We start from the raw sequence: 14,126 nt of genomic DNA, 5'->3' as shown, positions 1-14,126 counted from the left end.
CATGGCATCTGGTCCCATCACTTCCTGGCAAATAGATGGGGAAACAGTGGAAATAGTGATACTTTGTTTTGGGGGGCTCTAAAATCACTGCAGATGGTGACTACAGCCATGAAATTAAAAGACGCTTGCTCCTTGGAAGAAAAGTTATGACCAACCTAGACAGCATATTAAAAAGCAGAGACATTACCTTGCTAACAAACGAACATCTAGTCAAATCTATGGTTTTTCCCGTAGTCATGTATGGATGTGAGAGTTGGACCATAAAGAAGGCTGAGCACTGAAGAACTGATGTTTTTAAGTAGTTGGAGAAGACTTTTGAGAGTCCCTTGGACTGCAAGGAGATCCAACCAAGCCATCCTAAAGGAAGTCAGTCCTGTATAGTCATTGGAAGGACTGATGTTGAAGCTGAAACTCCAATACTTTGGCCACCTGATTTGAAGAGCTAACTCATTTGAAAAGACCCTGATGCTGAGAAAGATTGAAGGCAGGAGAAGGGGACGACAGAGGATGAGATGGTTGGATGGCATCACCGACTCAATGGACATGAGTTTGCATAAAGTCTGGGAGTGGGTGATGGACAGGGAGGCCTGGCATCCATGGGGTCGCAAAGAGTCGGACACGATTGTGTGACTGAACTGAAACTGAACACACACTGGTTGGGAATAAGGTGAACTGATCTCTCCTGGAAAAACAGTAGGAATGTCAAGGAAGCCCTGTCCATCCCTAAAAGTGACAAAGGTCCCACATCCACAGCCCAGAGACTATAAACCACAAAGTAGTTGCAAGATTACAGTCTCATCTTCTGGGTAGACCAATGAGAAAAGGTGCTCATAAGTGGGCACAGGATACCTGGAAGGTTCCCTATGGACAGAATAAGCTTGGTAGATACTGGGCATAGATAGTTTACTATAGTCTCTCATTTCTGGAAAGGTGGGACTCCCTTCTTTGATAGTAATTCTCTCCCTATAACTTGATTCACACCTGTAAAGACCCTGTCTTCCAACAAGGTCCTATTATGAGGTATCAGAATTTATGACTTCACACTATGAATTTTGGGGGGACAGGGCACAATTCAACCCATAACAAGAGACAAGCAATCATTAAAAATAGAAAAAGAGGCACTTTACAAAGTTGATCAGATATAGTTTCAACTTTATTGGGGTTTAATGAGAAATTAGAGTGAATTTCTCCCAAAGAACTTTGTAAACCTTTACCCCTGGGTACAGTATATGAAGAAAACATTCTGGTCAAATCTTCTCTGCTCAGTTCAGTTGCTCAGTAGCATCTGACTCTTTCGACTCTTTGTAACCCCACGGACTGCAGCACACCAGGCTTCCCTGTCAGTCACAAACTCCCAAAGTTTGTTCAAACTCATGTCCATCAAGTCGGTGATGCCATCCAACCATCTCATCCACTGTCGTTCCCTTCTCTTCCTGCCTTCAACCTTTCCCAGAATCAGGGTCTTTTCCAATGAGACGATTCTTTGCATCAGGTGGTTAAAATATTGGAGCTTCATCTTTAGCATTAGTCCTTCCAATGAATATTCAGGACTGATTTCCTTTAGAATTCTCACTAATCAGTTATCTAATTAAAAGGAAATTAATCTGCACAGACAAGGCTGAATATGTTTTATTCATTTATTAGGAAACATAGATCATTTCCCATTTACAGAATGAAAGTTGCTAGTTTCATGGCCAATCATCCATTAATCACCATGCAGAACAGCAAAGCTCCCTACCACTGCCCACTCTCCACCATCTTGTATTGACAAAGTGCTATGGTCTTTTATTTCTGTTTCCTAAGGAACAAGGCAGCACAATCTCAGTTTATGAAGCAATAATCACATATCTTCAATTCTCAGCAAGTAAATTAGCAATGTCAATACTAAGAGGTCTGGTATCTCTCTTTTTAATAAACGTCCATTATGAAACAGAAACTGTGAAAAGAACATTATGTTTCACATCTAGATCCTTCTAATCTGATAGATTAAGACATGATGACAAGGGATTAATTTCCAAAATATATAAACATGTTAATATTTTAAAAAAACTCAATCAAAATATAGGCAGAAGACCTAAATAGACATATCTCCATAAAAGACATAGATGGCCAACAGGCACAGGAAAGAATGCTCAATATCGTTAATTATTAGAGAAATACAGATCAAAACAATAATGAGGTATCAAATCACAACTCCCAACATCAGAGTCTACAAATAACAAATACTGGAGGGAGTGTGGAGAAAAAGGAACCTTTCTACATTCTTGGTGGGAATGTAAATTTGTCCAGCCAACATGGAGAACAGCATGGAGGCTCCTGAAATACTAAAATAGAGTTACCTTATGATCCAGTGATCCCATTCCTGAGCGTATATCTGGAGAAAACTCTAATTTGAAGAAATACATGCACTCCCATGTTCAGAGCAGCATAGGAGCACTATTTACAGTGGCCAAGACACAGCAATAGTCTAAATGTCCACTGACAGGTGAATGGATAAGGAAGATGATGTAGTTTATATATACAATGGAATATTACTCATCCATAAAAAAGAATTGAAACAATGCCATTTGCAGGGTCATGGATAGGCCTATAGATCATCATACTAAATGGAGTTATCAGAAAGAGAAAGACAGATATCATATAATTTATATGTTAAATCTAAAAAGAGATGATACAGATGAGCTTATTTACAAAACACAAATAGACAGGCACACACATGGAAAATAAACTTATGGTTGCCAAAGGGGAACGAGGAAGAGGGATAAATTGGAAGCTTGGAATTAACATATACATGCATACATGCTAGATTGCTTCAGTCATGTCTGACTCCTTGTATCTCTATGGACAGTAACCCATCAGGTTACTGAACCTTCTGTCCACAGGATTCTCCAAGCAAAAATATTGGAATGGATTGCTCTGTCCTCCTCCAGGGGAACTTCCAAACACAGGGATCAAACCTTCACCTCTTATGTCTTCTGCACTGGCAGGTGGGTTCTTTACCACTAGAGCCACCTGGGAAGCCCAATATATACATGCTACTGAATATAAAATAGATGAACAAAAATACCTGCTGAGTAGCATGGGGAACTATATTTAGTATCAAGATACTAAATCTGAAACAGAAAATATTGAAAGTGAAAATCACTCAGTCATATCCAACTCTTTGCAACCCCATGGACTATACAGTCCATGGAATTCTCTAAGCCAGAATACTGGAATGGTAGCCTTTCCCTTCTTCAGGCGATCTTCCCAACCCAGGGATCAAAGCCAGGTCTCCTTCATTGCAGGCAGATTCTTTACCAGTTGAGCACAAAGGAAACCCATATGTGTGTGTATGTGTGTGTATGTGTGTATGTACATAATTTAATGACTTTACTGTACACCTGAAAGTAACACATCTTTGTAAATTAACTACACTTCAATTTAAAAAAGTGATTGAAATGAAAAAAATCATGATGTTCAGACCTGAAGCTTTCTAAAGCATTCTGTAAGAAACAGACCGATGCTTTGAAAAACAGATATGCACAATTATGAACTCAGGTTTTCAGGGCCACAGTTGTAAATTATCTTGAAATTGCTTGCCTTTGGAAATACTCTATTAAAAAGGCATTATTACACTGAGATTTCAGCATTTAAAATGAGTGCCGGAAATTCTTCATTAATTATTTCTATTCTAAAATTAAATAGCAATAAAGCTAATTAAACATCAAGCTTTTTAAGAGAAATGAGTAGAAATGTTTAACTACTCCTGAAAATGAACATAATGCATGGTTCTATTCAACCGAGGAAATGAATAGATTTCCATGAGAGTATTTGTTGTTGCTGTTGTTCAGTCACCATGTTGTGTCCGACTCTGTGACTCCATGGACTACAGCACAACAGATTTCCCTGTTCACCACCATCTCCTGGAGTTTGCTCAAACTCCATTTGAGTCAGTGATGTCAAACACCGATATCATCCTCTCTTGCCCCTGTCTCTTCTTGCCCTCAATCTTTCCTAGCACCAGGGTCTTTTCCAATGAGTCAGCGCTTCACATCAGGTGGCCACAGTATTGGAGCTTCAGCATCAGAGTTGAATATTCAGGGTTGATTTCCTTTAGGTTGAATGTTCACGGTTGATTTCCTTTAGATTGAATATTCAGGATTGATTTTCTTTTGGAAATGATTTGATATACTTGCTGAGAGTATTGCCAATTTAGAAAGCTAAATCAAAATGAATAGCAAATGAAAAACAAGTAAGGGGGAAAAAAAGGGAATGAAAAAAAGGAGAAAGTAAGAGATGGGTGGTGATGAGGAAAAAAAAGGGAAATGAGACAAAAAGATTAAAAGAAGCAAAACAGCCTGTGAGTGAAACACTAACTTACTAAGTTAGGAAGTCATTTAGAATGGATTTTGAACCACTGATTAGTACTGTAAAGGTTTAAAATAGTGTTTTCTACATGGGATTGCAGATTGCAGTTGCAGTGAATATTCAGGATTGATTTCCTTTATAATTGAGTGGTTTAATCTCCTTGCTGTCCAAGGGACTCTCAAGAGTCTCCTTCAGCACCACAGTTCAAAAGCATCAGTTCTTCAGTGCTCAGCCTTCTTTATCGTCTACCTCTTACATCCATACATGACCACTGGAAAAATCAGAAATTTGATTATATGGACACTTGTTGGCAGTGATTTCTCTGTTTTTTTAACATGCTGTCTAGGTTTGTCATAGCTTTCCTTCCAAGGAGCAAGTTTCTTTTAATTTCATGCCTGCAGTCATGGTCTGAAGTGATTTTGGAGCCCAAGAAAATAAAGTCTGCCACTGTTTCCACTTTTTCCCTTTCTATTTGTGCCATGAAGTGATGAGATCAGAAGCCATGATCTTCATTTTTTGAATGTTGACTTTTAAGCCAGGTTTTTTCACTCTCTCCTCGTTTACCTTCATCAAGAGGCTCTTTAGTTCTTTTTCACTTTCTGCCATTAGAGTGCTATCATCTGCTTATCTGAGGCTGTTGATATTTCTCCCAGCAATCTTGATTCTGGCTTGTGAGTCATCCAGTCCACCATTTTGCATGATGTACTCCACATAGAAGTTAAATAAGTAGGGTGACAATATATAGTGTTTATGTACTTCTTTCCTAATTTTGAACCAGTCTGTTGTGCCATGTTTGCTTCTGTTGCTTCTTGACTTGCATACAGATTTCTCTGGAGACAGATATGGTAGTCTGCTATTTCCATCTCCTTAAGAATTTGCCACAGTTTGTTGTGATCCACATAGTCAAAGGTTTTAGCATAATCAATGAAGCAGAAGTAGATGAGATATAACTCAGCCATAAAAGTAATGAAATGATGCCCTTTGCAGCAAGATGAGTGGACCTAGAGATTATTACACTAAGTGAAGTAAGTTGGAGAAAGACAAATATTATATGATATCACTTATATGTGGAATCTAGGAAATAATACAAATAAACTTATTTACAAAACATACTAAATTTATGGCTATCAAAGCCCCTTTTAGAGAGATAAACTGGGAATTTGGTATTAACTGATACACACTACTATATATAAAACAAATAAACAACAAGGGCTTACTCTATAGAACAGGTAAGTATATTCAGTTTCTTGTAATAACCTATAATGAAAAAGAATCTGTAAAAATATACATGTAACTTTGCTGTACATCTGAAACTAACACAACATTGTAAATTAACTATATTCCAATAATTAAAAAAAAGAAATATTCAGAGTGACCAAGCATACTGTATTCTATAATACCTTATATGTTTGTTTGTTTTATTTAAATTTCGTGTATTTTGAAATACTCAAATCTTGGTACTAGGATAAGTTTAAAAGTCAGTATAAAAAAAGATACCAAGAAAGGATGGAGGAACCTGGGCTTAATTCTAGGAATAAATAGGCTAAACTATGCTTTGTGCTATGCTTAGTTGCTCAGTCATGTCCAACTCTTTGCAACCCCGTGGAATGTACCCTGCCAGGCTCCTCTGTCCATGGGTTTCTCCAGGCAAGAATACTGAAGAGGGTTGCCATGCTCTCCTTCAGGGCATCTTCCCAACCTAGGAATCAAACCCAGGTGTTCCACATTGGAGGCAAATTCTTTACCATCTGAGCCACCAGGGAAGCCCAGACGATGCCTTACAGCCCTTTAACTACTTTTATCAAAACCTCAGTCTACTTTGTCTAGGACAGAAGTCTCTGGGCACCAGCAATGTTGCGAGAACAAAATTTTTGCATCATAGAATTTGAGCACTTAAATGGGAAAATGAGTAAACTGAATTAAGCAGCTTACAGTGCAAATTGAGCAAGAAAACAAAAAGAAAGACCCTAAGTTAGAGATTTCTTTGTAGTCAGAGCGCTTTCCATTTACCTCCAACAGATATTGGGGTACCATGAGGGTGCTCAGTCATGTCCAACTCTTTGTAACCCCATGGACTGTAGCCCTCTGGGCTCCTCTGTCCATGGAATTTTCCAGGCAAGAATATTGGAGCAGGTTGCCATTTCCTAATCCAGGGAATCTTCCCAACCCAGGGATTGAACCTCTATCTTGGTCTCTGCTATGTCCACTGCTGTATTTAACCAACCTATCACTACAAGACCAGTTCACTCCAGAGAAAATAGGACTCCATTCTTGTCTAGGGATCTGTCTAGTTAGAAGAGTGAACTGCCTTGGAAACAAAAAATCTCAAGTAATCCTCTACTTTTAAACCTTGAAAATCCAGAAACACCTTGGAATAAATTCTTACTCTTCAGTATCCTTTTTTCTGGTCTCTTCCCTGTGTATTTTCTACCCATATTTTCCCCAACCTGCCTAACCCATCTCTGCAGATGAAGAGGGTTCATGAGCAGAAAGCAAATTCAATCCTATGTTTCCTTTCAGAGGTCAGATGAACAAAGACAGAGTAAATATGGAGCTGCTTTCTGTATGCCGCTCATCATGCCTTCAGTCAGTAAAGACTTTGGGAAGAAAGAAATGAGGCAGGAGATAGTGATCAGGAAGAAGCCAATATCCTCAAAGTGGCAGGAGAGGAAACTTACTCAACCACACATCTTCCAGCATTTTCTCTTTTTGCTGTCTCACTACTTTCTGAGAGAAAGATTTGGTACCAACTGGATAAATCCAAAATCGCTGCAGATGGTGACTGCAGCCATGAAATTAAAAGACGCTTACTCCTTGGAAGAAAAGTTATGACCAACCTAGATAGTATATTCAAAAATAGAGACATCACTTTGCCGACTAAGATCTGTCTAGTCAATGCTATGGTTTTTCCTGTGGTCATGCATGGATGTGAGAGTTGGACTGTGAAGAAGGATGAACGCCGAAGATTGGATGCTTTTGAACTGTGGTGTTGGAGAAGACTCTTGAGAGTCCCCTGGACTGCAAGGATATCCAACCAGTCCATTCTGAAGGAGATTGGCCCTGGGATTTCTTTGGAGGGAATAATGCGAAAGCTGAAACTCCAGTACTTTGGCCACCTCATGCGAAGAGTTGACTCATTGGAAAAGACTCTGATGCTGGGAGGGATTGGGGGCAGGAGGAGAAGGGGACGACGGAGGATGAGATGGCTGGATGGCATCACTGACTCAATGGACGTGAGTCTGAGTGAACTCCGGGAGTTGGTGATGGACAGGGAGGCCTGGCGTGCTGTGATTCATGGGGTCACAAAGAGTCGGACACGACTGAGCGACTGAACTGAACTGAGGTCTTATAATGACCATAAATTCTGAGTTGAAAAACTTCCAAATCTGTTAATAGGTATTGTCAACCTTCCCTCAGCTACCCAATCAAAGAAAAAACAAAAAGTAGCTAGTAATTGTACAATCTTTTTATGCTTTATTTCATTTAAGGTATCTGCCATTTGAATTCTCTTTTCAGTAAATCAACATATATTTATGGAGTACTTACTATATGCCATGGTCCATTTCAGTTTCACTTATATACTCAGTATGCCAATCATCTGATTTTTAACTAAAACCTCCTTTTTATTCTGCCTCCCAAATGTAGCTATGTCTGTCAAAACTGCTGCTTTCTCCCGTATTTGTAGTGAGTCATTACTAGTCACCATGAGGCCATCTGTGCAAAGTCACTGAGAAGTGACTTGCAGCTTTTGTTTAATGCTGCATTCTGCAGGAAGGATAGTCGTGCTACTAAATCCATCTTCAGCATTCCTAAACAATAGCATATGTAACAGCTATTCTATGTCTGCAGGAGCAAGAAGAGATATAGCGTATTATTAGTAGGAACTGTCCATTACAATAGAATTATGATGTTATAAACAGAAAATAGATTTCCTTTTTTTTTTTTTAATATTTTGCTTGACTTTCTTGGAAATGCAATTCTCGTACAAAAGTGGTTACACTTGTCAGGCATGTGGCATGATTTCACCCAGCAATAAGCATCTCCTATGGGTAGCTGGCTAGACGTTAAATCTTTAATTTAACAATGTTGGTGCATCACAGTCACAAGCGGAGTGGCCGGGAAAGGAGTGCAATCACTCAAGATTTAAAAAAAATTATTTAGTTTCAGGTTGGTTTGTTGTGTATTCAGCATTAAGATTTAAGTCTTTGCCCAGTATATAAAATCCTGCTGATGTATAAAGTCAGAGGATCACAAACATAAGTGAGGTAGTCTAATTGACTTGTGATCTGTTTCATAACTGATGTTTTATATTCCAGCCCAAGAGCACAGATTCATAATATTTTCCTATAAAACACAGGAGAATATCCTTCCAGCACACAAGAGAGTTTGTTTTCACAAATTGTCTTTTTTAATATTTATTTTATAATAGAGAACAGTTGATTTATTGGAGAAGGCAATGGCACCCCACTCCAGTACTCTTGCCTGGAAAATCCCATGGATGAAGGAGCCTGGAAGGCTGCAGTCCATGGGGTGGCTGAGGGTCAGACATGACTGAGTGACTTCACTTTCACTTTTCACTTTCATGCATTGGAGAAGGAAACGGCAACCCACTCCAGTGTTCTTTCCTGGAGAATCCCAGGGACAGGGGAGCCTGGTGGGCTGCTGTCTATGGGGTCGCGCAGAGTTGGACACGACTGAAGCGACTTAGAAGCAGCAGCAGCAGCAGCAGCAGCACAGTTGATTTATAATGTGTTAGTTTCAGGTGTACCGCAAAGTGATTCAATTATACATATACATATATCTATTCTTTTTCAAATTCTTTTCCCATTTAGGTTATTACAGATTGTTGACTAGAGTGTCTTGTGGTATAGAGCGGGTCTTTGTTGGTTATCTGTTTTACATACAGCTGTGTGTATATATCAATCCCAAATTCCTAATCTACCCCTCTCTCTCACCTTTTCCCCATCCACCCTCCCCCCAACCAATGCTCCTACTCAGTAGCTCAGTCATGTCTGACTCTTTGAGACTCCATGGACTGTGGCCTGCTAAGCTCCTGTCTGTGGAATTTTGCAGGCAAGAAAATTGCAGTGGGTTGCCATTTCCTACTTCATCCTCCACCCACCCCTGCCCACAATTGTTTTCTAAGGCCTTGAGTTCGCTTCTGTTTTGAGTTCATTTGTATAATTCTTTTAGTCGCTAAGTCATACCTCCTTCTGCTACTGATAATAGCATTAACAGGATAAAAGCTGTGCTGGCTTTATGATTATTGGTAACTGAAATTAGCTGAGTGTTCAGAGATTTGGGGAACTAGTGGACACATACTCCATATGAATGGAGCAGTTTGTGTTCAGCCCCAGGCAATGGCAAGAAAGGGAGCCAAGTATAACCAGATCTTCAGAAATTTTGAAAGCCATAAATCCACATTCCATGTGATTCTTTTGATTTCTAAATATTGACAACCAATTTGAAATTTAATAAAAAACCTGTGGAGACCTGTGCTTGTGCAGTAAACACAGTTATGTGGGTTTGTTTATGAAAACTTTGAAACTAGAATTTTTGACTAGCATCTGTTTCAAAATGGAATAGACATTTTCAGAAAACTAAGAGTTTAGACAACCTGTCACTAGCCTTCCAGCTGTAAAATATATAATTAATAGCTATACAAAGTCAAAACCAAAATAATCCTGTGTGTTCAGTGGCTCAGTTGTGTCCCACTCTGTGACCTGATGAACTGTAGACCACCAAGCTCCTCTATCCATGGGATTTCCCAGGCAAGAATACTGGAATGGGTTGCCATTTCCTTCTCCAGACGAATCTTGCCCACCTAGGGATCAAAACAGCGTCTCCTGCATTGGCAGGCGAATTCTTTACCACTAAGCTGCCAGGGAAGACCTAGCATACCGCAAAAAGATGTGAGAAGGAATGAAGAGTAAACAAAAAATATTCCCCCGTGGCTCAGTGGTAAAGGATCTATCTGCAGTGCAGGAGACCCAAGTTCAGTCCCTGTGTTGGGAAGATCCCCTGGAGGAGGAAACAGCAACCTACTCCAGTATTCTTGCCTGGGAAATCCCAATGCATGGAATCTCAAGAGTGAGACTTGACTGGACAACAAAACAAAAACAACAACAAATATATAATCAAATATCACTTATAGCAACATAGGGAAATACATACAATATGAATAAAATATGAGTAAGCATACACAAAATGAAAATAGTGAAATCATAACACATGAATTGGGATAAGGATAAATGGGTTTCCCACATTTTGTATTGTAGAAAAAACAGTAAAAGCATTAATTAGCAGATCAACAATTGCTCATGGTCCCTAAGGCAGTACTATCCCATAGAGCTTTTCTTGATGCTGAAATATTTTTTACTAGCAATTTCCAATATTAGGTATCCATTAGTCACATATTATCTGTTGTACACTTGAAATGTGGTGAATATGGCTGAGGAACTGAAATTTAATATAATTTACAGAAATTGAGCTTGAAATATATGACTAGAGGCTACTCTAACGGATGGTGTGCCTTTAATGTAACATTTGAATGACTAATAATGCATATCATCCTGGAAGTCTGACAGGATGACTGTCAAGAAATATCTTGCTTAATATGTTAAGGAAAAAAAAAAAAAAACATCATATAGCAAACTTTGAGACTAATAAAGTGGCCCTCGTATTGTTTTTGTTTGTTTGTTTCTTTTCCTGGATATATCTTTTACTTTTCCCTTTTCTGTTTTGTTATAGTTAAGAAAATCTAGTTTATGTAGAAAACAAATTTCATTTTCAGTTCAGTTTTATATATGGACTATATTGTCACATGATATTTAATTATATATGAAGTCAGATTTCTACCTATGTATTTACTATTTTGTTGCTATTTGGTCCATCTTTAAATTTCTTTATGTTGCCTTTCATGCTTCGGGGGCATAATAAAATGGTTTAATGCCATAATTTTATTATTTTGTTATTTTTTCCAAACTTTTAATTTTGAGCAGTATCTTAGATTTTAATGATCATTCTTAAATTTATTACTGTTTAGTCCCACTTATAGACTAAGAATTTTGTTAGAATTGTGCACAATGTGTATTTACACATAAGTCACTCTTATTTGGTCTTCTGTAATGCTCCTGCATGCAATTCCAAATTTCCTTTTGCAATTATTATCTTTTTAATTTGTTCATTTTGGGTTTACCTGATATAGAAAACTATAAAAAGAACCTATTTGGTTATTTTACAGTAGAAAATAATCTTAAAGAAATAGAATCAATAAAAAGTAAGTTTTACAGTGAAAAAGAAAATTGTATGAAAGAACCTGAAAAAGTAAAAATATTCAGAAAGTATTGCTTGATTGGAGTTGTTCAGAAGAGAAAGATCTCTAGAAAATTTTAAATACAGAAGACAAGAGGGACAATCTGTATACATGAAAACCCACAAACTATAATGATACTGAACTTTTAAATTTTCCCTTTCCAAAGAATTTGAGAACCAAATGTATATAAAAATAATTTTAGGCAGTGAAATAAATTTAGGAAAGAAGCTTATTGATGGCAAATAGAGTGTCTTTATACCACTGACAAAGAAAGGCTATTAATATTTACTTCATCTTAATCCCTGCCCTTAGAGCTAAGCATCCCCAGCTGATATACAGTCAAATGCACGAAGAATCTCAAACCATTGAGAAAAGTAGGGGATTTCCTGGTAGTGATGACATTAAAGGCAGGTAGTCATAGAATTTCTGACTTAGGAACACGTCATCAGCTTAGTCCTTTAACAACATGGTGAATTCACCCATGAGTATGAGATGAAAGGAATTTTTCATCAGCAGTTACAGAAAATATTATTGAATTCCACATTTGGAGATGAAAGATTACAAGCATGAGAAAGGTGACTGTGAATGCCACACCCATGACTGAGAATATAAAAACACCCCAGTCTGGGAGGTGACATTAAACCTCAGAATCTTCTCCTAGTCACTCACCTGAACTCACATCACCTGCGAAGATGTCCTACAACTGCTGCTCTGGAAACTTCTCCTCCCGCTCCCTCCAGGACCACCTGCGCTACTCAGGCTCCTCCTGTGGCTCCTCCTTCCCCAGCAACCTGGTCTACAGCACTGACCTCTGCTCTCCCAGCTCCTGCCAGCTGGGCTCCTCTCTCTACAGCCAGGAGACCTGCTGTGAGCCCATCAGGACCCAGACTGTGGTGTCCCGTCCCTGCCAGACGTCCTGCTACCGCCCAAGGACCTCCACGTTCTCCAGTCCCTGCCAGACAACTTTCCCTGGGTCTCTGGGCTATAGGTCCAGCAGCTGCAGCTCCCTGAGCTCTGGATCCAGAAGCTGCTACCCAGTGGGCTGTGGAGGCCGTGGCTTCAGACGCCTGGGTTATGGAATCTGTGGCTTCCCTGTCCTGAGCAGTGGATCTGGATTCTGCCAGCCAACCTTCTTTGCCTCCAGGAGTTGCCACTCTTCCTATTACAGGCCAACCTGTGGATCTGTCTTCTATTGATCAGCTTGAGAAGAGTTCAGATGTTTTCTGCAATGTGTCCAATCTCTTAACAGAGCTTTTATCATCTTCATGATCTTCAGGAAGATTAAGGGCACATCACATTTTTTCCAGTCATAAAATACTTACCAAAAACGGTCTGCCATGCATACTTAATGATTAACTTTATTGATTGATTTACTGAATGCATTAATGGAGTTAGTAAAATGAATTCAATATATTACTAGATCAATTAATGAAATTTATGTTAAGAAACAAATGAATTAATGTTAATGAATTAATGGAATCCTTGTTCATGTATTCACAAAATATATAAAAGCCTAAATAAATATAATAAACTCTTTCAATCTGGCTTCTAAATATGCTGCTAATTTTATTGTTAGTTTTAACTGGTTAAATTTTGTGTTTTTTTCTTTTTGCTTTTTTATGGAGGGATATTTAGGTTCAAGTTTACTATACCTTTGAAAGCCAACTTTGGAAACCCAATATTGATAGATTTGAACGAATTTCTTGTGAGCTTTGGAGCTTACCCTGTGACTCAGTGGTAAAAGAATCTGCCTACAATGCAGGAGATGCGGGTTCTATCCCTGGGTTGGGAGGATCTCCTGGAGGAAGGCATGGCAACCCACTCCGGTATTCTTGCCGGGAGAAGCCCATGGACAGAGAAGCCTGAAGGACTGGATCCCATGGGGTCCCTAAGAGTCAGACACAACTGAAGTGACTGAGCATGCACATCGTGGGCTTTAAATATTTTCCTTCAAAAGTTCTGCTTTCTGGAATCCTTATATTGCATACATAGACTTCATATGCTTAAAATCTCAGGAGTGGCATAAAACACATTTTCTTCAAAAGATGCAGGGCATTTGTTGATCGAAGGAGGAAACAAGGAAGTTAGAAAATACAACCAAGTGGGGGAAGTTTTTAGATTATATGGGAAGTTTTGTACACTAGCTTAAAGAGCTTTCTTTGATTCAATCCATGTTGGGTGACAAAAAAAAAACCTTATTACTTCATCTCACTGAAACTGTGATGTGTAATTGATTTCTTCACAGGTGCAAGGAGGAAGTCAATTACCTCTGGTAAGAATTAATTAGGTTCATGAGATGTAGAGTCTCACCTTCTTGTATCCAAAATCCAACTAAACATGGCTGGAAAAACACAAGCCTTTCATTTTAGAAATTACTGCTTCACTCATATCTTATCACATATTTACACACTTCTTGACTTTACCTTGCCATTCTGGTATGTTATAGGTTAAATGCTTCAGA

General features: G+C 38.7%; 1 protein-coding gene across 1 annotated transcript; it reads left to right on the top strand.

The window, feature by feature from the left end:
- The first annotated feature begins 12,315 nt into the window (after positions 1-12,315).
- Positions 12,316-12,861, top strand: KRTAP13-1 (keratin associated protein 13-1). Its single transcript, XM_069572426.1, has one exon. The coding sequence runs from the start codon at positions 12,358-12,360 to the stop codon at positions 12,859-12,861; it is 504 nt and encodes a 167-aa protein (XP_069428527.1). The 5' UTR covers positions 12,316-12,357.
- The last annotated feature ends 1,265 nt before the right edge of the window (positions 12,862-14,126 follow it).

The sequence above is a fragment of the Ovis canadensis genome, chromosome 1 (assembly GCF_042477335.2).
Source record: "Ovis canadensis isolate MfBH-ARS-UI-01 breed Bighorn chromosome 1, ARS-UI_OviCan_v2, whole genome shotgun sequence".
Taxonomy (NCBI): domain Eukaryota; kingdom Metazoa; phylum Chordata; class Mammalia; order Artiodactyla; family Bovidae; genus Ovis; species Ovis canadensis.
The sequence above is the reverse complement of the archived record's forward strand: the minus strand, read 5'-3'. Positions and strand labels throughout refer to the sequence as shown.